At 47.5% G+C, this 26278-nt stretch overlaps 2 protein-coding genes across 4 annotated transcripts in view; both read right to left on the bottom strand.

Moving 5' to 3' along the window:
- LOC140695953 (uncharacterized) overlaps positions 1-5960 on the bottom strand; it is a 58530-nt gene extending 52570 nt beyond the window's left edge. For 2 of the 3 annotated variants that reach the window (XM_072959082.1, XM_072959083.1), the window contains exon 1: positions 5843-5874. In XM_072959082.1, the coding sequence (XP_072815183.1) occupies positions 5843-5859 (17 nt within the window). In that variant the 5' untranslated portion in view covers positions 5860-5874. Of the gene's footprint in view, positions 1-5842 lie in introns of all 3 variants that reach the window. The other variant, XM_072959084.1, reaches the window with a different exon arrangement.
- Positions 5961-19263: 13303 nt separating this feature from the next.
- LOC140695958 (NUT family member 2G-like) lies at positions 19264-21210 on the bottom strand. The gene is made up of 3 exons (XM_072959089.1): positions 20915-21210; positions 20526-20642; positions 19264-20072 (listed from the first exon to the last, which is right to left on the bottom strand). Exons 1-3 carry the CDS (start codon positions 20951-20953, stop codon positions 19323-19325), a joined length of 906 nt encoding a protein of 301 aa, XP_072815190.1. The 5' UTR covers positions 20954-21210; the 3' UTR covers positions 19264-19322.
- Between the last annotated feature and the right edge of the window lie 5068 nt (positions 21211-26278).

Below are 26278 nucleotides of genomic sequence, written 5' to 3'. Positions count from 1 at the left end.
GTCTCATTTCTGGCAAAGGATTTATGTGCCACGTGAGATAATGATGTTGAAATTTGCTCTCTTAGAAGATTTTGTCCTCATAGCAGAAGAACTCAGCACACTCATAAATATTTATTTCTCATTCTCTGAGAACAACTCTTAAGGGCTTAGGGATCTCCTTGCAGTAAAATGAAGATCTGTTTTTTGGAAAACTGTAAAGCTGGGTTTTCAGGGGGTGTACTCTTTCATCTCATATATTTCATTTGTAACTAAAGGAAGTTACATGCTGTAATCAATCCTCCTCATCTGGGGGCCCCACATCCACAAATTCAAGCATGGATGGAAAATATTTGGAAAAAAATTTCCAGAAAGTTCCAACAAGCAAAACTTGAATCACATGAGGGTAACTACTTACATTACATTGTATTAACAAGTATTGACACAGAATTACATTGTATTAGGTATTATAGTTAATCTAGAGGAGATAAATTATGTGGAAGGATGTTCATAGCTTATGCAAATACTGTCCCATTTTATATAAGGGACCTGAGCATCCATGGATTTTTTTATCTCCTGGGGTCCTAGAACCAATCCCCTGAGTATACTGAAGGATGACTATCTATTCCAGAAAAGGTGGATCTGTAATTCAGCCTGCCATTTAGTATGAAAACTGACTTCTAAATTTGCACAGTGTTAGTGACTAGAAAAGGGATATCATTCTATACCAGGAAATACAGAGTGGGGTTCTGATGTCCTCCAGGGTTAGTGCTACTTGCAGAAGGGGAGATGTTAACTTTGGACTCTAACATCTAGGTGTTTTAAATGAGTGTCCAAATGTCCAGAAATATACATAGGGCTTCCTGCTGTGCTTTGCTCATGATGCCTCTCTCTGATGTGTCTCATTTGATATTTTAGGAATTCATGATGATTGTCACCTTTGGTTTGGAGTTCATCATTCCCCTCTGATCTGCTGGCTGCTGCTGCGGGTACAGAGGATGGCAAGGAAGACTGAGATTTGCCCCAAAACCCTTCTGTGTTAAGGTGAGTATCAACATCCGAAGTTGGATTTTTGACACACATCTTTTTTTCCTTCCGTCTCCTGTATTGCCACATCTAATGAATATCCAGAGCTAACCTCCAGACACTTTTGTGTTTTATTTCTTTAACTTTTTTATTGAGTTATAGTCATTTTACAATGTTGTGTCAATTTCCAGTGTAGAGCACAATTTTTCAGTTATAGATGAACATACATATATTCATTGTCACATTATTTTTCTCTGTGAGGGCACTCTTGTGTTTTGAAAGTGCTGACTCATTTACTCTTCATCACAACACTGAAAGGTAGGAATTTTTATTATTCCTGTTTTATAGATGAAGAAACTGGGGACGGAGGAGGGAAGCAAGTTGCTAAATGTCACTCCAGCAGTAAATGGTGGAGCTGGGATTGGAGCCAGGTGGTCTCACTCTAGAACACCCACTTCGGTCGAATTAAGTTGTACTGGAATAAGTGGCTCTCAACTGTTGCCCTGAATTTGGGAAGCACTGATTTCAGTAAATATAAAACCCCTTCCTGCTGTATAGTGTAAACAATATTCTTTTATTTTCTCGGTCAGCTGAATGTGTAGCCATGTATTAGTCTTGGTAATTCATGTTGATTAGCATGCTACAAGAATACTTACAAGTTGGAAGGGTACAGCTCAGTGTTAGAGCACACGCATAGCATGCGTGAGATCCTGCGTTCAAACCAAAATACCTCCATTAAAGAGGAAAAAAAAAAGAAAAAACTCTTAAAAAAATATAAAAATATATCATAAAATTGAAAACCCTAGTCAATTACACCTCAGTTTTTTTAATTAATCAATTTAATTTTCTTAAGTAAGTTGCCTACATCGTGGCCCTTTCTCCCTAAATATTTCAGTGTGGATTTCCTAGAATAAGGATATTATTTTATACAATCGTCCATAAACTGGACACTAATACGATGCCCGAGCTCAGCCCCTGCTGGTGTTCTGGTTTTGCCAGTTGACCCAATAATGTCCTTGATAGCACTTCTTCGCCTCTAGTGTAGGGTCCAGTCTGCGGTTACCTGCTGCATTTAGTCCTCACTGCTCTTCAGTCTCCTCTCATCCCAAAAAGTTCCTCAGCCTTTCCTTCTCTTTTAAGACATCGACATTTTTTAAAATTTGCCCTATTTTAAAAAGATAGAATGTTAGTCCTTTGGAAAAAAAGAAAAGAAAACCCTGCTGTCACTTGTTGGCAGTGTTGTCATTTACTGGCTCCGTTTGGGTTTCTTGCTCTTTTTTCTTTCCTTCTTCTTTGGCAGCCATTCAAATCCAAAGGCCAAAAGTCCTTGGCCAGGCTTCTTGTTTCAGCTATTTCCAGTCTGAGAAAGTGGGGGTTTTATTTGCAAGCTAGTTCAGACTAGCTGCTTCACCAGCAGCAAGTTTTCCATTTGGTTTCGGAATTCAGGAATTGTTTTCTTTTTAATTTTTCATTATTATTCGGGGGGGGCAGTAGGTAATTAAGTTTATTTTTTATTTATTCATTTAACTGCAGTCCTGGGGATTAAACCCAAGACACTCCGCCACAGAGCTATACCCTCCCTGCCCCAGGCATTGTTGAGTAATCTTTGTTTCCTCCTTTGCTCCTTTAATTCCTTAAGGAGGAAGTGGAGCTATCTCATCCTCAGGCACTGTGAAGAAGACTCCTTTGTTCCAGCCTTTATTCCAGGGCTGTGTGAGTGGAGCAGTGTCCTGGGTGTGGGGAGGCTGGTGGGCACCTCACACCTTCACTGGCACTCAGGTGATTTCATAGGGTGCACATTTCAAAAGAGTCACCATCCATTCAACCAAACATCATGGAAATGTGGCTGTGTGTGAGGTACTGGAATTACAACAATGAATCTGGTAAAACTGTAAGTTAAATCAATCTTAAAATACCTTGTGTGGCCTTCACCAAGCAACCTATTTGTTCTGTCCAGCTGTCTTTCTTCTGCTAGACCACTGCTCTACTTCTTTTTGGAAGCCCTTATAATAAGATGTCAAGGAAAGTGGGTAGAAACCACCAGCCTCCCTGGGGGTCCATCCAGCCCCAAGACATATCCAGGGAAGGCACTTGATTTTCTTCCTCTGGAGATTTTCTTCCTCTTTTTGAATTCTCTGCTCAAGCAACACCATGAAGCACCGTAACCTGATGTGAAATTACTGCCTGACAGGTACTTCCTGTCTGATAAGGGGCCGGAACAGAACAATGCACAAGGCAAATGGTTTGGCCAAGATTCACTCAGCTTCTCCAAACTACGGCCAGTTCACAGATGACGGCAGGAAGGTTCCATACCAGACTTTGGTTTTAGTCCAATACCAGAGGTGATGCCAAGGTGTTTCTGGCCTCTGAGCTGAAAAGCACGTTCTTTCCCAGATGCCTGCTGCCTTTCAACAGCTGTTTTCAGCACATCTCAGTCCTTTTGTCTTTCTTTTCCTGTCTCAGAGCCTCATGAGTCTTGGTAGAACACATGATTCTAAAGTCAACGTTATGTCATCTGTAACTCAGCCACCTTTGGACCTATCCATGGTGACCTTACAAGTTTAGTGTGGTATTGTTGAGCTGTTGTTGGAATTTACTTAACCCTCCAGGCCTTTTCATCCCTTCAATACATTGCCTCTAGTAAATCAATTGCTTTGAAAGAAGATTTCATGGATCAGCATATAATGAATCTTTGTTAGAACAGAAACAAGATTTGTGCTTACATTTAGGATAACTATGTGTTTTTCACTCCCTTGTTTAATGGACATGTAATGGTCTGATTCATGGTCCAGCTAAGTTGATGTCCTAGAGAAACATGTTCAAATACGGCTTTTCAGTATTAGGTTAGTAACCTTCACAGAGGAACCAAATGTCATAAGGAACCAAGTGTCACCTGTCCGAAGGTAGCAGACTGTCACTGATGACTTTTGAAGACCTTTCTAGGCCTGCTTAAGAGGTCCGCAGAAGTGATTGGTGTCCCAGGTCAAGTGATAGAGTACAGTGTAAAGTGAACCCTGCAGTTTCCTTGTTCAACCTGCACAAAATGGCAAAGGAAAAAGTATCTCTCTCATATATCCATGACAACTATTCTGAATCTGGAAATGTGGAGAAGATCTCTTCAGACTTCATGTGTCTGTAAGATGTGATTACTCTGAACATGCCAGGTACACACCCAAACATTTTTAGAAGGTTTAAACCTTCAAGAAACTGTCAATGGAAATAAAATGCACATCCTAAAAGTTGAGAGTTATGTTTTGTTCAGAGGACTTCCTGAGGACTTGAGCCCGGACACAGCCTCTCAGATCACTCCAAGACTGTTCCAAAGTGGCAAAGTAGAAGCCAGGATATATAGGAGTTTCTGCAACAAAGACCGGGTAGTAGGACCATCAAAAGACTGTCAATTGAAGAAAACCAGATATCTCAAGTGAAGCAATTTAGTGCTGTTCTATGTATGGAAAGGTTCAAAGGTCTGGGCTCATTGAAATCATTCCTTTGACATATACCTTAGCTATCTAGGGCCAGCATCCTGTTCTTCCACATCCTCAGTTCCCTCAGGGGGCACTACTGGGGTTGGCTGGAGAGGCCAGACTCCATGCTAAGTTCCTTCTGGTCACTGTCAGGGCTGGTGGTAGTTCCTGATGACTTGATGGCCAGAGCACCCTTTCTTTACTCATATGGCTGGCAATCTTTTTTATTCCTAGACTAATATTTCAGTGGACAGAGAAAAATAATATGCAAATACATATTTTTTTAAAAAAACAAGATAGGTGAAAAGGCCAAGATGGCACAGTAGAAGGGCACTCATAGCACATCCTCTCCCACAAATACACCATGCCTGACATCCATGGACCCACCCAGCCAATCAGAACACCTGCTGAACTTTGACAGAACATCGCCTTCTTCAAAAGACAAAATACGCCACGAATCTGGTAGGAGAAAAGGCAAAGAGAAGGAAGAAAAAGGAAAATAGTGTGGGACTGGTCCCGCAGGGAAGGAGCGGCAAAGGAGAAACAGCACTCAAGGATATTTAAGGAAGGACAAATCAGACATCCTTCTTTGCTAAAGTAAATCTCAGCAAAACGTAACCAGGACACCTAACTTGGAGCAATGATGTGATATCATGTGGTATTTTTCTTTCTCTGCCTGGCTTACTTCACTTAGTATGACAATCTCCAGGTCCATCCACATTGCTGTAAATGGCATTATTTTATTCATTTTTATGGCTGAATAGTATTCCATTGTATATACATCCCACAAAGAGAAAAAAATAAAATAAAAAAGAACCAAACTTATCCCTGATTTACACCGGAAAGTCTCCAAGAGTACTTCAGAGGACTTTTCATAACCAGCACAGCTCTGGGCACATAACAGGCATTTAGTAAGTATTCCTGACAGGAGTGGTTCAGCTCTGATGCCCCTGGCAGGTTGCAATTCAAGTTCCCTGTGAATGTCACCAGGGCCCTATTGAAGGGAAACCAGAAGTGCTCGGGGAAAGGATGCTGGGAAATGTAGTCCAGCCTCGCCAAGAATACAAAACTGGTTCCAGTCTGTAGCCTCAAAGGTTAAGAAAGATCAGCTGAAGCTATTAGTCCTGGGGTTAGTAAATTACAACTCCAAGAAAATGTGGGCTCTTTCAGTAATTTACCAAGCCCAGGCACATCATGGATAAAGTCTGATTGGAAGGTTTTGTAAAGTTATTCCTTTGTTGGTAAAAGAAGAGAGCCATTGGAGGAAAGGGATTTGTTTGTTTCTTCCACCCCAGCTTTCTCCATTTCTCCCAGCCACTGCCTCCTGCCTTTGAAAGCTGTCATGCTGCGCATTCCTGCATTGACCACCTTACCGCCATAAAAACGACATGCCACATGCTGGGGTTGGCAGAGTAGAAAGACGGAAAGAGCCTGGACCTTGTCGAGATGGTTGAGCAGCAGGACCAGTCCTGGCTTTTCACCTGCAGACTCTGTGAGATAACCAAGTGTGTTTAGAATTCAGCCTCTGTAAACCAAGCATCCTGTTACTTGCAGCAAAACCACTCCTAGCTTAGAGACTCCCCTTAATCTTACTTACCAGATCCATGCCTCAAGGAACTTCAATGTAGATTTTGACTTCAACAGTTCTAAAAGCTGGGCTCAGTTCTTCCTCAAGATTGTTGTTTGTTTTCTTTTTTCAATAAAAAGTTTGCTTCAAAAGTTCTGTATTTGATATATGCATTTGTTAAGACATTTCCTGTATAAGCGGCATCATATTTATCACAGAGGGAAGCACCACTCTGTAGTGTTACGACGGGCAGAGTAATCAGGCTTGCTGCATAACGTGACAGTCGATTCCCAGCAGATGATCAGTTCTTATATGGAATAACTAGAATACATAAAGTTTAAACGGTCATGAAATGAGATCACATATCTAGCCATACCAACTTTGCACAGACAAGAAAACATCCACATAGATATGTTATATCCCACTTTTAAAGAATTAAATCAGAGCAGACCAATTCAAGACAAACTGTATCGTACCAACCAAGCAAAGCCGCAGGGTTGACAAAGAGAAGGCTTGCCAACTTATACTAACTCTTTACAAAATAACTTCCATGGTTCGTTTTCTAACAGCTGGTATAATAAAGATTTAAAGCTCTGAATAAGAGGGAGAAGGTGGTTTCCATCTGTGGTCATTACCTGATCCCGCTGATTTCAGCTGCCAAGACCAACTCCATAGGGCACATTTTTTTTATCTTCAAAAATCATTTATTGTAGAATATTTCAAACCCAGAGAAGAGTAGAGAAAATAATATAACATCCATCCATGTATTCATTGCTGATATTTGACAAATGTTAACATTTTGCTATTTGCTTTGGATGTTTTAAAAATAAAACTTTACAGAAACGCTAAAGATCTGTAAGTGTTCCACACAATCTTGTCTCCTTATTTTTAAAGTGGTTTTCATCATGCATGTCTTGGCAAAATTAGAGCACCTGCACATCTCATATTCAGGAAGCTGCCATGCAGAAGTCTGTCTTCAAAACGTACTTAACATACTTGGTTAGTAGAGTTAAGCAGCAGTGCTACTTGGCCAACACAATCCACTTGGCTCCCTTCTAACGCTTGATAATCCACATTTTGTAGAACTCCCCAAACCATTAAGATCACCTTTTTCTTCCTTTGTCTCAGCAAGTCTTCCAGTTAACTATGGATCTTGCAAGTTTTAAGTGGCATTATCGGATTCCTGGAAACAATGCCTGAGGCAACCCTCAAGGCTCATTAAGATTCTGGTCACCAGTGTCAAGGTGTGTGTTGGGGGCAATTCTCCAACACCAACTGTGTGTCCTACCATTCAACTGAATTCTGACACTGTCTACCTGGCGATAGCATCAGATCCCACAGTTCAGTCCTGCAAGACTGCCATCCCCCCACCCTCCAATCCCAATTTTAGATGCCGTTCACAAGTCCAGGTTGTCACTTCAGCTTATGACTAATCAGCTCTAGGCTGGAGGTTCCAAAGACCCCTTCCTCTGGTTAGTTTAATTGGCTAAGAGCAGCTCACAGAACTGGGAGATATTTTACTCACTAGATTGCTGGTTTACTACAAAAGGATATAACTTAGGAAGAGCCAGATGGAGGAGACTCATAGAACAAGGTGTGGGGAACGGGCTCAGAGCCTCCATGCCCTTTCTGAGTGCACCACCCTCCCCAGGTCTCCATGTTTTCACTAACCTGGAAGCTTTCTGAACCCTGTCCTCTTGGGTTTTTCATGAAGGTTCCATCAGCTAGGCATGATTGATTAAATCATTGACCATTGTTGATTGAACTCAATCATCCACCTCTCTAGGGGTGGGACTGAAAGTTCCTACCCTATAATCATATGTTTGGCTACCCTGGCAACCAGCCTCCATCCTTAGGTTACCTAGAGACTTTTTAAGTCACTCTATGAACAACAAGAGACATCTTTTTGGAGAAATGATGTTCGCAGAGCCCCTGGGAGTTGGAACAGTAAAGGAGGGGCCCCTGGACGGAGCTCCAGTCATGGGGGGAAATCAAAGACGAAGTGCCAAAGATGGGAGGAAGATGGGAGGCCATATCCTGACCTCTCTTTCCTCCATTTTCCAATCTCCTGCCCCTATTTCCCAACCATTGAACCCAATCAGACAGCATACGGAAGGAGAGCCTGGGGCGATGCAAGACACAGAGCAGAGCAGAGGAAGGTGGAGAAGGAATCTGTTGGAAGTTGGTGGAGAGGAGCCGGCAGATGGAGATCATCTTGTAGAGCTGTTGTCTGGTATGAAGAACTGCTTTCAAAAAGAAAAAAAATTCAGTAACTGCCAATGTATGGATTTGGGACAGATTATTCCATCAGGCATGTGCTAGGCAGGAAATCACAGCTCAGAAGGAGATCCATGCAAGGTCCCGTGTCTGACTCTGGAGAAGATGGGCTTGGGTGGTGCTTCTGGAGGACAGGCTGCGGAGGTTTGCAGCCAGGCTTCTGGTATCATGTGTGACCTATCAGCATCTAACTTTTTGTCACTTCCGAGTTGGTCCCCTGCCCTGCCTGGCAGGGGCGTGGAGGATTCTCCTGGCATGTCTCTATCCCTGGCTGGTGAGGCTTATTACTACGGTTGAGGAAGGTGGTGAGAGCAGGGTTTACTCCGAGTAGGTTTGGAAAACAACTTTCCAGCACAGGCTGGAAAGCTCTGTTAAGAGGTCCTAGTCCTGATAGGGCCACCCAGGCATGTCCACACCATTAGAAGCTGCAGAGAAGGAGAAGCTCATTTTATCTGTGGAGAGTAGACCTTAGTGCCCTTAGAAAGTCCTTCAGCTTTGCAGAGGTAACTACAACACTAACACCACGATCCCCCTTCTTCTGTGTATCTCTCCCAGGAAGGACAAGGCGCTCCTCTTGGGAAGCTAGAATCCTTTAAAATGTCCTTCAAATCCCAGGATATGAACTTATTCCTGCCACTTTAGTAGGTCTCCTTCTGTCTTTATTGCCACTTTTCTGTCCCTCCTGAACTACTACCAAGGACTTGTTACTGGTTTTGATGCCTCTGATGTGGTCCTCTGTCTCCTCCTCCAAGCTGCAACTAGAGAGATCTTCTCAAAATGCAAGTTTCACTAAAGCACGTCCTTGCTTAAAACCCATCAACACTTGACCATTGAAGATTCTAGCAGATGCCCTACCACCAGGCCATCACCCTCATTCTCACTCAACATTTCCTGGGTCAGCTCACCCCTGACCACACACGTACCACCCACCACCACACACCACTTATTTCTGTGTTTCAACTCTACTGGGCATCTCGCCTTCTTCTCTAAGGATATATGGCCCCTTGAATTTTCTGACTGGGGTATCGTGATGGAAAGACCTATTTCATTCCCCTGGGTTTCTTTTATAAATATTTTGGAAGAAAACTGCCTGAAATGTTTGCTACAAATGAAGCGTGTGGTCTTCTCATTAGCTTCTTTCTTTCTTTCAGTCTTCCTAAAAGGAGTCTCGTAAGTCATATGTGGGCTTTACTGCGGATGCAGAATAATGAAGCCCACCTCCTGATTTAGCAACACTCCTGGGCTTTCTCCCCCTCTCACTATAGGGCACACATGCTGTGCCTGAGATCAGATCGAGGCAGAGGCTTGGAAACCAGGGCTGTCCTGTTGATGCCTTCAAGTGGAAAGGCCAGAGCAAAGCTATGCATTCAGAGAGCTTTCTCAAATATCAGCAGGGAAAGGAGATTAGAATGTCAAGACACAGGGTTCAGACTGACACTTTATTTGATTATTATTAACTATGTAACAAGAAAGTAAAGAGGGAACTCTTGTATTAATATATAATAAGGACTTCTGGTTCATAAAATAAATTATTTGGGAGCCTCAAAAATTTAGTTGTTTTTTTTTTTTTTAGTTAGTATAAAACCTTCAGGGGCTACACACTATTCGAGGTGCTGGGGTGTGGAAAAGTGAAAAAGACAAAATCTTTTTTGAAAAGAGCTACAAAAGACAAAAAAAAAGAGACAATGTCGTTGCTGTCATGGGACAGGATTGGGATAAAGTAGACGAATAATTATACAGTGTTGGGTCAGTTAATGATGAGAGATGGGATGGAAAATAAAGTAGAAGTGAAATGACGGTTAGTAAGTAGTGAGTAAGTAAGTAAGAAGTAAGATGGGGCAGACAGATTATTTATAAGGGATACTCAGGAAAAGCCTCTTCCAGGAAACGAAGTGGGTTCAAAGACCTGGCTGTAGTGATGGAGGAGGCCGCGTAAATATTTAGGGAAGTAGCATGCCGGGAAAGGGAACAGCAGGGAAGTGGCATAGTAGAGGTATGCCCATGCCGTGGAGGAGAAGCTTGGAGAGGCATGCAACCTGGACTGGCTTCTCAGGGAAGACTTCCTGGAGGAGTGGACACTTGAGCTGAATCTTAGAACGTGATGTTGATTACTGAGTCCAGGAATGGGGAGACATCTTTCCAGCAGAAGGAGCATCATATGTTTAGAGACAAGAAAATACGAAGATGTCTTGGGTTGTGTTTGCATAAACGTGGTGGCCAGTGAGAAGGGAAAGGGTCAGAATGGTGCAGTGAAAGATCCACTAACTTGGTCACCGATGGCCGTGAATGTCACTCTCAAGAAGGATGCTACCCAAGAATCCTAAGCAGGATGCAATGGGATGCAGGGTGGGGATTGGAAGCAAGAGGACAGGAGGTGGCAGACCTTCTGTGAGGATACTTATAATAAAGATAATTAAAATTAAGAGGAAGTGATGGAACAGAACAAATGGTATAGTCAGGAGACCTTGAGACTGTGACCTTGGAGGGACAGCAGGGAGGTTACTGCTCCACTTGCTACTCCAAACTCTCCGGTCCACTTTTTTCTCCAGCTCCAGGCAAAACTCCATTGGAAGTGGAATAAGACTTTCCAGTTTATACCATGAAGAAAAATCACCTCTGAGGTCTCACTGGTCACAGCCCAATGGTTTCAATGAGCCATCTTTTGCGGTGCAGGAGATTCAGGCAGAAGAAGATGGGAGAAGGTAGAAGTCACTTCAAGCCCAACTTAATGAGGCCAACGAGGTTGCAAAGAAGCTAGGTAAGCCCCCATGTCCCTACCTCAAATCCTAACCCACCCCTTGTGAAGTCTTTCATCTCTGAAACAGAGATAATTTAATACAGTATGGCAATGTTAGGAGTTACAAGCAAAAACGTGGCTTCCTAGTTCAGTGCCGGTTTTTGCAGGGTAGAGCGATGTGGTCATGGACGTGGCAGCTGAGCAGCACATGAGCGTGTGAGAGAGGAACCCTTTAATGTGGTATTCCCAATACTTATACATTACACCTTTTGTTATTGTCCTACGGTCCTTGGGTATTTTGTTCTATATTTTTCTTTCTTTTTCCTCTCTGATTTGCAGTTTTTGAAGTTTCTGTTGATGTCTTCAAGCTCCTTGATTCTTTCCTTGGCTGAGTCCAGTTTGCTGATGAGTCCGTCAAAGGCCCTCTTCATTTCTGTTGTGGTGTTTTGATCTCTAGCCTTTACTTTTGATTCTTAGAGTTTCCATCTCACTGCTCTAACGACCAGTCTGCCAATCTGTTCTTGCATGTTGTCTGCTTTTTCCACTAGCACCTTTCGAATGCCAATCATAGTAGTTTTAAAGTCCCAGCCTGCCAATTCCAACATCTCTGCAATATTTGAATTTGGTTCTGATGTTTGCCCTGGCTCTTCAATCTGTGGGGTTTTTTGTCTTGTTCTGTTTTTTGTTTTGTTTTGTTTTGGCCTTTTAATATGTCTTGCCAAATTTTTGTTGTTGTTGCTGCAAATCTGACATGAAACGCTAGAGCAAAGGAACCCGGTACTGGTTCCTGCAAAGTTGTCTTCTTCTGACCTTCAACTCCAGTAGAGTGTGATTTTCTGTCTACCTGTCTGTCTCTTCCATTTTGGGGGCGAGGTTTGCCCTCTGATGTCAGTTTTCTCGTGGATCTAAGAAGCACTGTTCATTTTCATTCTGTTCATCTTTGCTCCTGTTGTGTGGATGGGAGATGACTTCCAAGTTCCTTACATGTGGACCTGGATACCCAAAGTCCTTGATTTGGAATTGTATTCATCAGAAGCTGATAAACAATTTTAAGGAAACTGATTTTCGAATTTTGGAAGGAGCGCTTTTAAGGATGTCAGGAAAGAATGAGGCCTTTGCCTTCAAAGGAAGATTCCCTACAGACACAGTGAACTTTGGAGGACTCTCCCTTCCATTTTGCAGATAAGGACCTGGAGGTTCAGAGAGATAAACTGATTTTCTCATGATCACACAGCCAATAATAGATCTGGGGATTGAGTGCTGGTCTCCTGATAGTAAGTTCAGTGTTCTTTCTGGGGCCCATATATCTCCCGGGTCTATGCTCCTGAGGGTCCTTTAACCTTCATTCATAGAGAGGATAGTTATCACCACAAAGAATCTGGAGGAGGGGCATGTGTGGCCTTACTGGAGGGGAAGACGGAGAGGAAATGCTAGAATGATTCAGAACCAGAAAGAAACACCAAAAGCGGAGGAAGAGATGTTTTGAAAAGGAAAAGGGCCACGGGAGCCAATGGGAGCCCGTGGGCTGTCCGGCCACTCCCCGGCCGAGCCCCGGCTCCGCCTCTGCCGCTCAGATCCCTCCGCCCGCCCTAGCGTCATTTCGTCGGGCAAGCGGCGGTCAGTTGGAGCGGCTGGCAGCCCTGCGGCTTTCCAGAGCGACCGCGGCCCTGCTTGCCGCGGCCAGCGGCGGCAGCGGCTGCAGCGGCGGCGGCGCGGTCCCTCCGGGAGGCGCGGCGCTGGCCGAGCGGCAGCCGCGGAACTTCGTGTCCAGCGCGGCGGCGGCGGCGGCGGCGAGGTCCCTCCGGGAGGCGCGGCGCTGGCCGAGCGGCAGCCGCGGAACTTCGTGTCCAGCGCGGCGAAGGCGGCGGCGAGGTCCCTCCGGGAGGCGCGGCGCTGGCCGAGCGGCAGCCGCGGAACTTCGTGTCCAGCGCGGCGGCGGCGGCGGCGGCGAGGTCCCTCCGGGAGGCGCGGCGCTGGCCGAGCGGCAGCCGCGGAACTTCGTGTCCAGCGCGGCGGCGGCGGCGGCGGCGGCGGCGAGGTCCCTCCGGGAGGCGCGGCGCTGGCCGAGCGGCAGCCGCGGAACTTCGTGTCCAGCGCGGCGGCGGCGGCGGCGGCGGCGGCGAGGTCCCTCCGGGAGGCGCGGCGCTGGCCGAGCGGCAGCCGCGGAACTTCGTGTCCAGCGCGGCGAAGGCGGCGGCGAGGTCCCTCCGGAAGGCGCGGCGCTGGCCGAGCGGCAGCCGCGGAACTTCGTGTCCAGCGCGGCGGCGGCGGCGGCGGCGGCGGCGAGGTCCCTCCGGGAGGCGCGGCGCTGGCCGAGCGGCAGCCGCGGAACTTCGTGTCCAGCGCGGCGGCGGCGGCGGCGGCGAGGTCCCTCCGGGAGGCGCGGCGCTGGCCGAGCGGCAGCCGCGGAACTTCGTGTCCAGCGCGGCGGCGGCGGCGGCGGCGGCGGCGGGCGCGCGCCCCGAGGTGCCCCGCGGGCAGGTGTTCGACCGCGTGCCGCGCTGCAGCAACCTGCCACCTCGGCGAGGGCTCCAGCCCAAGGGTCATTTCGTCGGGCAGGCGGCGGTCAGTTGGAGCGGCTGGCAGCCCTGCGGCTTTCCAGAGCGACGGCGGCCCTGCTTGCCGCGGCCAGCGGCGGCAGCGGCTGCAGCGGCGGCGGCTGCAGCGGCGGCGGCGCGGTCCCTCCGGGAGGCGCGGCGCTGGCCGGGCGGCGGCCGCGCGCGCCCCGAGGTGCTCCGCGGGCAGGTGATCGACCGCGTGCCGCGCTGCAGCAACCTGCCACCTCGGCGAGGGCTCCCGCGGCGTCGAGTGGTAAGTGTCCGCCCCTAGCGTGCCGGTTGTGCCCGCCCGCAGCTGCGGCGTCGGCCCCGGCCCCGCGACCCCGAGCCCCCGAGCCCGAGCCCGGTCCCGACCCCAGGCGGGCTGCTCTGCTGTCCGCGCGCCGAGGGTCTCGGGTCGGGCCAGGCCTCTCGCGCTGGGGCGTTGCTCGCGGCGCTTCTCGGGACGGCCCTTCCCTGGGCGGCCCTGGAGGGTGGGGTGGAGGTCGGGACCGTGGCACCCAGGGACCCCCCAGGACGGGAACCGGCCCATCACCGCCGAGTGCTGGCCTCGCGGGCTTCCCTTGACGTCCGACTGTGAAGCCGCGAATTCCCTTCAGGTGCCGGCGGCGGCGGCCGCGGTCTGGAAAGCGTTTGGCAGCGGCGTGTGTGCACGACCCCGAAATCATCATCTTGTTTGCCCCCCTCGCCTCCGTTTTCCGCGGCCGGCTTTGGTTCAGCACCTTGCGTGCTGCCAGGGGTGCTCTCCTGCGCAGGCTTTCTAAACGGCAGGAAGCGGCACCAGTGTTGGTGTGGACTGTTTCAATCTTGAGGTTTTTAAATGGACTTGGGGATGGTACTGTTGACGTTTCAGGAAGGATAAGTCAGCATCGCTGTCTTTATTTCTTAAGGGGTCACTTGGAATGGGGCCTAATTTGACTGTTTCCCCCTTTTACCGAACCTCGTGAGCTGTCGTACTAGCATAAAGGCATCCAGGCGCTTTAGCACAATGACTGCGGACTTTCCCTGTTACAGCTTTAGTGCTCAGTGTGTATGCCGCCCTGATGGAGTTCTTGCAAAAGTACTTCCAAGCTACCTTGTCTGGCTCCCGATTCCTCAGCGGCATTGGTGGAATAGGGGTGAGGGTGTCGCTGCTGCTGCTGCTGCTGCTGCTGCTGCTGCTGCTGCTGTTGTTGTTGTTGTTGTTGTTGTTGTTGTATTAGAACGAACTACATGTCGTATTTTGTGTTGATGGAGAGTTGTGGAAGTGTAGGCTCCCTTACACCTAAACCTTCATGTGAGTGTGTCCTTTGTGCCGAAGGAAGGAAGCAAACTATTTCTGAACACTTCGTGTCAGGTACTGTGCTAGGTTACCTCATGTTACCTCAACAGCCACCCTGCAGAGAGGGAAGGGCAGTGCTCTCTCAGATGAGAAAGTATTTTGAGGTGAAGCCAGTTCCTGAGGTCTCACAACTAAAGAGTGAGGCTTGAGATTGTAGACTGAGATCCTTTTTCCGTTGCCAGAGCCCTTTTATTACTCTCTGTTTCCCTTAGTGTTATTAATAATACATTTGGAATTTTAGGGTATTTTACTCTTACAAGCAAATTTATTTCAGAATCGTGTTTGAATTTGCATGGTCTTAATTTTGGAAATGCGTAGAGGGAATGTTTTACCAAGTATGCTAGCTAAGTGAAAAGACTAGTTAAAATTCTTAAAAAAAAAAAAAAGGAAGAAGAGTTGAATATTTTCATTCTCTTTAGGAACAGAGGGCTTTACAGTATAGAGCTGTGAAGATTCACTTGAACTCAGAGCCGTAGGAGCCATAAGGGAAGTTAAATTAGGTCAGATCTAAAGAAAATAAGGTCCTTGAAGGTAAAGATTGTATGGCCCACAGCATCGCTCCTCTGGCATAGATCTAAGTGCTGTGCACCTGCTGGTAAGTGTGCCAATCACCAGGTTCCATTGTGAGAGGCTAGGAATTGCCTATCATGCCCTTGGGCCCTTCGAAGGACTGAATGCTTCTATGTGTACTGAAGAAAGTCTTTAGTTTCATGACATGTCAGTTGAAAGGGGTTTTTTTTTGTTTTTTGTTTTTCTTAAATCTGATAAGAATATTTCCTCGTCTGAAAATGATTTAGATCTGGTAACTTCTGTCCAGGTCGTCGACTTACGTGACTTGCGTCTCTATTAGGTGCAGTGTCAAGTCCTCTTAGTGTAATTCTTTTTCTCCTTTCTCATGTAAGAGCCAACTATAAATTCTAGAATATTAGAATCCTGGGTCCAGAATATAGCCTTGAACCTTCAGGTTGATGATATTTAATATAAGTTTAATTTATATTGTGCTTTATTAGTATTTAGTAAATGTTGGTTAACGATGCTGGTTTAATGAAGGATTTCTTACTTGAAATATTAATACTGTTTGAATAAGTGATATTTTTATTTGTTTATTGTTTAAAAACTATTTAATTGAGTTATAGTCAGGTACAGTGTGTCAATTTCTGGTATACATCATAATATTTTAGTCATACATATATAGACATATACATATATTTAGTTTCATATGTTTTCATTAAAGGTTACTACAAGATACTGAATATAGTTCCCTGTGCTAGAGAGAAGAAATTTGGCTTTCATCTATTTTTATTTTTTATTTTGTCTTCTCGATTTCTTGATTAAAATATTAATAATGTTTTCTGTCTGTGTTATTGCCAGGCCTAAGAGTTCTGTTGCTTTTTGTTTTCAAATAGTAATTAATTGGATGGCTTCACTAGATTATAGACAGTTAGAGTGTCTCCAGTTTTTGTCTGCTGTGAATGACTCTGCCATGAACATTCATCTCTTAAGTTCTGATGTGGACATACAGTTTAACTCCTCTTGGGTACACAGGGGTAGAGTTGCTGTGGGGGAGTGATGTGTGCGTGTTTTGGGGGAGGGGATGGTAAATGAATTTATTTTAAACCATAATAAGACTACAGGTTAACTTATTGAACACATATGAACACCCTGTGCACTGGCCACTGTGCCGGCACTGGAGCAGCGTGGAGACCAGACCCGGTTCCAGCGCTTGCGGGAGTTTACTCTCAGAGGGGCAGGCGGACTGTCTGTCCTGCGCACATGATGCTTCAGCTACTGGTAGGTGCCGTGAAGAAAACCAAAATAATTAAAAGGGGAGAGAGTGTAAGGGGAGGGCATGATGTTTTCTTATGTAATAAGTTAAGATGTTTTAAATGCTGTATATTTAACAGAATTTTCGGCCATCTTAAGTGTATAAAAATAGTGTAAGAACAATACAAAGAAGGTTTTCCTCTGCATCATCTGAGAGTAAATTGTTGGTACAGTGCCCCGGCTCCCCAGAACACCGCACACGGCCCTCCTGCATATCCGTAACACGGCCGTGCCCGTCGGGCAGTGAGCGCCAGCCCAGGACAGCTTCCTGCTTTTCAGACCCTGCTTGGTGGGCGCGTGGTGCACTTAGCTCCTGTCTCCTTGGTCCCCTTCAGGACACAGCAGTTCCTCACACCGCTTTGGCTTTAATGCCTTGACACTTCGGCCGATTGGTGTGTTTTTAATTTTTTAACAAACCACCAAGCCATTTTCCAGAGCACCATTTTACACTCTGTCGGCAGGGGTCAGGTGCTTCAGTTCTTCACATCCTCCCCAACACCTCTTTTTGATTCTGTCCCGTCTGGAGAGGCTTTAAGCGGTATTGCATATTGAGCCATTCCGCCTGTTCTGTGTTTCGCTAATGTCTGCAAGCATCCTTTCAGGACAGCTCTGACCCCTTACCATTCAAGTGATGATAAAAGTGATATTCTTTAGGAGTGTTGTAAATTCTTTCTTTAGTCCCAAGTGAGCTGGAAAGAAAAGACGTTCCCGAGTCTCTGTCCACTCTGACATAACTGGTAGAAAGAGCCCTTTACAGAAATTAGTCACAAGAAGGCCAAAGTTTCATAGAAACTTCAGGAGTGCTTCTGGTTACCCCAGCAGGCAGGATGTAGCATTCAAGAGCCGGTAAATGTTTCTCCCACATCCTAGAATTTAATACTTAACCTATTTTAACGTAAATTGGCGAATATTTTGGCCTTCCGTGGTTTCTGGCTTGAGCAGGAAAGCCTCTAGTGTCTCCCTGTTAAGTAAGGTGCTGGCATTGAGCTGAGGTGTGTTTTATTTATGGCAGTAGCCAGCACTTGCCATTTTGCTTGTTTTCACATAGATGAGTGAATTTTGTCAAGTGTGTTTTTTGCCTCCATGAAGATGATCGTTAACGAGAGGTTAACACTCTGCTTAGTGTTACTAACGTGAGGATCACGTTAATGGTTTCCTTCTGTTGAACCTCCTCTACAGCCTTGGAGTAAACCCCGCTTGGCGTTTGGTATTTGTTGTATTGTCTGTTGTAATGTGCCGTTGGGTTCTGTTTGCTAGAAGTTCAATATTTTGTCCTGCTCTTCGTAAGTCGTAACATGTCTGTTTCGTGCGTGTGTGTGTGCAGGCTGTGTGGTTCAGGGTTATTGTTACACTTGCTTCATGAAGTGCATTTGGAAACTCTTCTGTGCTGTGGGATGGTATTGTGACGACCTCATCGTGCAGTGATAATTGCTCTTTTCTGCTTCTCTCTTTTTTGTTTTACTTCAGAAAGTTGTTTTAAATTTATTATTTTTTAACTTTTGACTTTAGTAGAAATATAATATGTACGCAGAACAGTGCAGATATCAGAACTCACAGCCTGATACATTTTCGCAAACTAAACACACCATACAGCTAACCAGTGCCCAGATGAGCAGTCAAAGCCCAGCGTGTTGGAAACCCTCAGCTGGACCAGGATGCTCCCGCAGAGAAATCCCACAAATCCCACAGCGGCGCCCGCTGTCATTCCCCTTTCACACACCTTTAACAGACGCCCCGTGGACTTACTCTCAGCCTAGTCCCCATGTGTCCTTGGGATTAAGCGGGAGCTGCCTCCACCACTTCCCACGTTGCAGGAATCCCCGGAGACTAGAGGAGGCTCCCTGTACGACGGGGCAGAGAGGCAGGAAGTCCTGTCCCTCAGGCCAAGGCTCTTCGTCTCTGGTCAGGACACCGAGACGGGAAGCCCTGGCCTGTCATCCGGCCGCTTCAGGGAAGCAGAGAGAAGCTGCCCAAAGACCAGGGCTGTCTCCAGGCTCCATCCTAGAGAACTGGTTAGCGTGCAGAGGGCTGAAAGGCATGGAAACAGCTCTCCATCCCTAGTTTGTTCAGGGTTATAGGTGATGATGGGATGTCCCACAGGCCCGTGGGCAAGCAGGCTTGAGAGAAGAGGATGATGCGGGGGTTCCGGGGGGCAGTGAGAGCTGGGGGCTCCCAGGAGCATCTGAGGACCCCGTGTCAATGTGGAGGCAGATCTAGTCGGCCCCCTGTGGATCCATAGCTCCGGGGACCGCCTCGTCCTCCCTCTGAGGAGCCCTCTCTGTGCAGCAGCCCAGACACGAATAAGACTACAGTGGTCTGAGAACATTTGCAAACAAAAGTATTTTTATTCCCATTTAAAATATATCACCCCAAGGTGCTGCTCCCAACCACATCCACCCAGACCCACCTCCCCCACCCTCCAGCTCCCACCACCCCACCCCACCGCACCCTGGCCCTCATGGTCCCGCACTCCCTCCCTGCCCCCCTCCCTGTCCTGTACATCAGCAGGCTCAGCACTGGATGAGGAAGAGCCTCTAAGGTCCCCTGGGGACCTGGCACTGGAGGCTGATTACTTGTTGCAGTGCCTCTTTCTCCTCCTCCTCCCACTTCCTCCAACAGATGGGTCACACCTCCTCTTTTTCGGTTGTGAGGGGCGCACCGGCCCCGGAGGCAAGGCTGGCGTCCCAGAGATCCCGAGGTCAGGCTTGGGCTGGGGCAGCTTGTCATCAGGCCCCTGGCCTCCACACAGATCCCGCTTCCTAGGTCTGGCAGCTGGTGGAGGAGCTGCGCTAGGTCCGATCCTCTGAGGGGAGGGGCCTTGGCGAGCCCCCTGAACTCCAGGGCAGAGAAATCTCAAGGGCCCTGGGGCAGAGCTGTGGGACTTCCCTCCCCAGGGCATGAGGCAGTACTGAGTGGCCAGGATAAAGTCCAGACTGGGAACCTCCTCTTTGTCCTCACTGGACCCACCCCCTGGCCCTGGCCCTGCGTCCTCCCTAAGAGGAGAGGTCTCTCTGACAGTTGAGGCGTCCCTGGGTCCCAGGCTCGGTGCAGTGCGCCTCTGACCCTGGGGAGCAGAGAGGGGCTGTCCAGCCTGGCATGTAGGGAAAGCCTCATGTCCTGGAGAGTGCATATAGAGTTTGGGTCTGAGGAGGCCACTCTCTGTTCCGCTGCTGGTCGCAGGTTCCTTGGACTCAGTCTCTGGTGGGCTTTCTTCATCGCTGACCCCTAGCTGGGGGCCGTGGTCACGCCTCTGGGCATCTTGGGTGACATCAGACTCACCCAACTCCTCGTTCAGGGTCAGGAGTGGTTTCTGCACCAGCTGTTAGGAGGGAAGTGGACGGTTACTGGCCGCAAATAGACGGGTGAGGAGAGAAGGAGGGCTGGGCAGCGGAATGGTGGCACTGGGGGACAGATGGGGGGATGTCTCCAGGAGTCCAATCAAAGAATGCACACTGTAGCACTCCTGCTGTCCTCCTGGGCCTTATTCCCAGCTGTGTGTCCTTCCTTTCTCACTGGGCCCCCGTCCTCTCCTTCCTATGGTCCTGCACTGCCCCCAGTCCCTAGCAGGCCCTCCACAGTGCCAGGCCTTCCAGGCAGGAAAAGGTTTAGCAGAGCCCTGTGGGCCTCCTGTTCTGGGGTCCGATCCCTCCCCCGGCTCACCTGGGTCCTGCCCCCCTTGGTTCCCTGGGTGTCCCGTGCCTTCCCTCTTCTACCTGGAGTCCCTCCCTCCCTCCCTTGTCTCCCTGAATGCCCCCCCGCTCCTCTGGCTCACCTCTTCAAGGGTGAGTCCTTCCTCCTGTTCTAACTTGTCAGCCAGTGCCAAGGGATCCAGCTGTGACTCTGGGGAAAGTAAACCCACCAGGAACTGAGGGTGAATGATGTCCTCCACCTAAGATGGAAGGAAAAGGCTGTGAGCGTCCTTGGCCAGGAGTAACCTGTGAGCCACGAACACCTGGAGCAAAAGTGAACAGCAGAGACCCACCCCATTCTCTACAAGGTGGCATGTTTTACAGCACCGTGGCAGTCAGCCCCCCCCCCCCCCGAGCTCAGGGACAAGTAGCAGAGCTTAAGTCCCAAAGGCCTGCGCAGAACCCCAATCCTGGGTGCTGAGAATGGGAGTCCCTGGAATCTTGCAGCCCCCAGGCTCCAGGCCCAGCCCACCTTGGAGACAAAGTCTTCCTGGGAACACAGCTGGTCCATGTAGCTCAGGAGACCCGGGTCCGGGTAGGTCCCGTCCTCAGGGCATGCTGCTTCTGGCTCCCCAGTGGCTGAGAGGACAGGCCCCAGCAGCTCCTCCAAGGTGTCCTGATACTCGCTGAGAGCCTCAAGGGGAATCTCCTCGGGTTCCTTGGTCTCTGTGAAGGGTTGTCAGGGTTCGTGGCAGTTTCCCTAGATAGATGTTTTGACCAATTCCAGTGTGTGTGTTGGGAGGGTTCCCCACACTACCAGCAAGCAATCCGCAGGACAGCAACTAGCCCTTCTACATTTCAACTAAATTCTGACACTGTCTACCTGGAGATAGCATTTCTGACCAACTGGCTATAAATCAGACCTTTCCAAAACCCCCTCCAGGTCAATTAACTTGCTAGAGTAGCTCACAGAACACAGAGAAACCTTACTTACAAGCTCGCTGGTGTATTATAAAAGGATGTAACTCAGTAAGAGCCAGATGGAAGAGATGCACAGGGCAACGCATGGGGAAACGACAAGACGCTTCAATGGAGGGCACCACTCTCCCTGAATCTCCACCTGTCCACCAACCTGGACGCTCTTTGAAATCTTAACTGAAGTCCATTCTTTCTCTCTTCTCCATTTTTTTAAAGTTAAAGTGTACATTGATGGAGAAATCAAAAGCTTCACACATAAACTAAAACTAAAACATTTCATCACCACCAGACCAGCTTTACAACTAATGTTAACCTTCTGTAGTCATCAAACCATAAGAAAAGAGAAGAAAGAGAAGAAATAAAAGAGACCTACAACAGATTGCTTTGGCTGTTTGCAGTCTTTTGTGGTTCCTTATACATTTTGGAATTGTTTGTTCTAGTTCTGTGAGGAATGCCATGACTATTGGGATGGGGCTTGGGTTGGATCTGTGGATCGCTTTGGGTAGTGTGGCCATTTTGATAGTGTTGATTCTTCCAAACCAAGAGCACATGAAGACTTTCCATTTCTTTGTGTCATTTCGGTTTTCAGAGTATAGGCAACCTCCCTGGTTAAGTTTATTTCTAGGTATCTTGTTGTTTTTGATGTAATGGAAATGTCTCTGCCAGTTACAAAATTCTGGTTTTTGACGTGAAAAAAAGAAAAGCGAAGGGCCACAAATGGCAAAATATCCTTCTTTTTAATGGGTGAGTTGTATTCCATTCCATGCTGCATCTCCATTATCTATTCAACTATTGATTTGCACTTAGGATGTCTCCATATCTTGGCAATTATAAATGATGCTGCTGCTAATAGCAAAGTGTATGTATCTTTTTGAGCTACTTTTTATTTTGTGGTTGGCTTCATTCCTGTGATAACTGTGTAAGTTTAAAAAGCTAAAGCTCTAAATGTTCTTAGGAACAATGAACAGTACATATATGTAAATTTAAAAATACATGTGCAGTTAAAAAAATGATCAAGCCATGAAAGACATGGAGGAAACTTCAAAGACATATTACTAAATGAAAGAAGCCTGTCTGAAAAGGCTGTTAACTGCATGATTCCAACCAAATGACATTCTGGAAAAGGCACAGCTACAGAAACAATAAAAAGATGATGGTTTCCAGGGGGTTTGAGGAGAGGGAGGAAGGGAGGAGTGAATAGATGGAGCACAAGGGATTTTTAGGGCAATGAAATTATTCTATATGATTTACAGTGGCTACATGTCATTATGCATTTGTCAAAACCCATAGAATGTACAACATCAAGAGTAAACCCTAATGCAAACCATGGACTTTGGTTGATAATAATGTGACCATGTTGGTTCATCGATTGTACCAAATATGCCAAACTGATGAGGGATGTTGAGGGTAGGGGAGTACATATGTGTGGGTGGGGAGGGCTATATGTGAACTCTCTGTATTTTCTGCTCAATTCTGTTGTGAACCTGAAACTGTTCAAAAGAATAAAGTCTATTGAAAAAAAAAGATATTGCTTGACAATGAAATCTGATGAGATCAGAGAGAAGCTAAACAAGGATATCAGCAAACATCCCTCAGGAATAGAGAAAATAGTTTTGTTTTTTAAGGTATTTCATCTATGAAAAGAGTTAAATACAAAAAGCATTAAATAATTATGGATCTAAGATTTTTATAAAACCTCCTCACATATGAAATGATGTATATATGTGGTTATTCATTGCAGCATTATTTGTAATTTTGTAACATTAAAAACAAAAACCGAGGATCCATTGATCTGAGACAGGTACATCCCACAACAAAGTACCATAGTTATTAAAAAGAATGGAAACATGCATGTTTATGTATGCATAAGGAAAATTATCCAAAAATATTGTTAAATTAAAAAAATGTACAATTGTGAGAAAAGTGGGAAATAAGGTGTATTTTCATTTTTGGTTGTATCTGAAACATTGGAAATATATAAGAAACTAAGTAGTTATCTAATAATGGCAGGGGAAACTAATGTCACAAGAGTGGAAGTGAAACTTCTCAATGTATGGTATTTTGTATTATGTTAACTTTAAATTGTGAGCGTGTTCTATATTTGAAACAAGCTTTTATAAATCCTAGGAATTATAGTTACCAACTAGACTTGAAATATTGCAAAAATGAACAATGTTTTAAAAATATATATAACTATTCAAAATTCAGAAGGGAATCTATTAATGTTAATCTTTCAAAACGGAATCAATAGTTTAATGCATTTCATAATTTTATTTATTTATTTATCTATTTACTTATTTATCTATTTATTTATCATTAGCTCTTTTTGTACGTCATAGAGATCTTTTATCAAACAATATTTCCAGTTACAAAGATACATTTATTTGAAGTGCAGGAATTACTCTATTTTTGTTTTAGTTTTTGTCATCTATGAAGTTCAAGTAAAATTGCAGTGAGTAATTTGGTTTCAGAAAAAGAAAAAACTTGTGTACAAAAGTTCACAGCAGAATTGTTCCTAATAGGAAAAAGACTAGAGTAGAAATCTGTGTGGCCACCAGACCCGCCCCCGGGCCACGGGAGCCAATCCGCGCGCGTGCTCTACCCGGCCCCGCCCCGGCGCCCTCCTCAGCCCCGCCCTCCCTCCCCCCGCAAAAGGTTCAGTTAGGCAGGCTGGCGGCAGTTGGTCGAGCGGACGGCGGCTTGTTGGGTCTCCCCAACCGTGCCGGTCCTGCTCCCTCAGACAGCGGCGGCGGCGGCGGCGGCGAGGTCCCTCCGGGAGGCGCGGCGCTGGCCGAGCGGCAGCCGCGGAACTTCGTGTCCAGCGCGGCGGCGGCGGCGGCGGCGGCGGCGGGCGCGCGCCCCGAGGTGCCCCGCGGGCAGGTGTTCGACCGCGTGCCGCGCTGCAGCAACCTGCCACCTCGGCGAGGGCTCCAGCCCAAGGGTCATTTCGTCGGGCAGGCGGCGGTCAGTTGGAGCGGCTGGCAGCCCTGCGGCTTTCCAGAGCGACGGCGGCCCTGCTTGCCGCGGCCAGCGGCGGCAGCGGCTGCAGCGGCGGCGGCTGCAGCGGCGGCGGCGCGGTCCCTCCGGGAGGCGCGGCGCTGGCCGGGCGGCGGCCGCGCGCGCCCCGAGGTGCTCCGCGGGCAGGTGATCGACCGCGTGCCGCGCTGCAGCAACCTGCCACCTCGGCGAGGGCTCCCGCGGCGTCGAGTGGTAAGTGTCCGCCCCTAGCGTGCCGGTTGTGCCCGCCCGCAGCTGCGGCGTCGGCCCCGGCCCCGCGACCCCGAGCCCCCGAGCCCGAGCCCGGTCCCGACCCCAGGCGGGCTGCTCTGCTGTCCGCGCGCCGAGGGTCTCGGGTCGGGCCAGGCCTCTCGCGCTGGGGCGTTGCTCGCGGCGCTTCTCGGGACGGCCCTTCCCTGGGCGGCCCTGGAGGGTGGGGTGGAGGTCGGGACCGTGGCACCCAGGGACCCCCCAGGACGGGAACCGGCCCATCACCGCCGAGTGCTGGCCTCGCGGGCTTCCCTTGACGTCCGACTGTGAAGCCGCGAATTCCCTTCAGGTGCCGGCGGCGGCGGCCGCGGTCTGGAAAGCGTTTGGCAGCGGCGTGTGTGCACGACCCCGAAATCATCATCTTGTTTGCCCCCCTCGCCTCCGTTTTCCGCGGCCGGCTTTGGTTCAGCACCTTGCGTGCTGCCAGGGGTGCTCTCCTGCGCAGGCTTTCTAAACGGCAGGAAGCGGCACCAGTGTTGGTGTGGACTGTTTCAATCTTGAGGTTTTTAAATGGACTTGGGGATGGTACTGTTGACGTTTCAGGAAGGATAAGTCAGCATCGCTGTCTTTATTTCTTAAGGGGTCACTTGGAATGGGGCCTAATTTGACTGTTTCCCCCTTTTACCGAACCTCGTGAGCTGTCGTACTAGCATAAAGGCATCCAGGCGCTTTAGCACAATGACTGCGGACTTTCCCTGTTACAGCTTTAGTGCTCAGTGTGTATGCAGCCCTGATGGAGTTCTTGCGAAAGTACTTCCAAGCTACCTTGTCTGGCTCCCGATTCCTCAGCGGCATTGGTGGAATAGGGGTGAGGGTGTTGCTGCTGCTGCTGCTGCTGCTGCTGCTGCTGCTGTTGTTGTTGTTGTTGTTGTTGTATTAGAACGAACTACATGTCGTATTTTGTGTTGATGGAGAGTTGTGGAAGTGTAGGCTCCCTTACACCTAAACCTTCATGTGAGTGTGTCCTTTGTGCCGAAGGAAGGAAGCAAACTATTTCTGAACACTTCGTGTCAGGTACTGTGCTAGGTACTGTTACCTCATGTTACCTCAACAGCCACCCTGCAGAGAGGGAAGGGCAGTGCTCTCTCAGATGAGAAAGTATTTTGAGGTGAAGCCAGTTCCTGAGGTCTCACAACTAAAGAGTGAGGCTTGAGATTGTAGACTGAGATCCTTTTTCCGTTGCCAGAGCCCTTTTATTACTCTCTGTTTCCCTTAGTGTTATTAATAATACATTTGGAATTTTAGGGTATTTTACTCTTACAAGCAAATTTATTTCAGAATCGTGTTTGAATTTGCATGGTCTTAATTTTGGAAATGCGTAGAGGGAATGTTTTACCAAGTATGCTAGCTAAGTGAAAAGACTAGTTAAAATTCTTAAAAAAAAAAAAAGGAAGAAGAGTTGAATATTTTCATTCTCTTTAGGAACAGAGGGCTTTACAGTATAGAGCTGTGAAGATTCACTTGAACTCAGAGCCGTAGGAGCCATAAGGGAAGTTAAATTAGGTCAGATCTAAAGAAAATAAGGTCCTTGAAGGTAAAGATTGTATGGCCCACAGCATCGCTCCTCTGGCATAGATCTAAGTGCTGTGCACCTGCTGGTAAGTGTGCCAATCACCAGGTTCCATTGTGAGAGGCTAGGAATTGCCTATCA

Source organism: Vicugna pacos, chromosome 4 (genome assembly GCF_048564905.1).
Source record: "Vicugna pacos chromosome 4, VicPac4, whole genome shotgun sequence".
In the NCBI taxonomy this organism is placed as follows: domain Eukaryota; kingdom Metazoa; phylum Chordata; class Mammalia; order Artiodactyla; family Camelidae; genus Vicugna; species Vicugna pacos.
This window is presented reverse-complemented; position numbering and strand designations above follow the sequence as displayed.

What these genes read in the sequence shown, in the direction of transcription:
- LOC140695958 (XM_072959089.1), bottom strand. Translation starts at nt 20,953, where the DNA reads ATGGACCAGCTGTGTTCCCAGGAAGACTTTGTCTCCAAG. An exon ending in AGGAAGACTTTGTCTCCAAG is followed by an intron (nt 20,643 to 20,914) that starts GTGGGCTGGGCC and finishes CTTCCATCTTAG; the next exon opens with GTGGAGGACATCATTCACCC. An exon ending in AAGGACTCACCCTTGAAGAG is followed by an intron (nt 20,073 to 20,525) that starts GTGAGCCAGAGG and finishes CCCTCCTAACAG; the next exon opens with CTGGTGCAGAAACCACTCCT.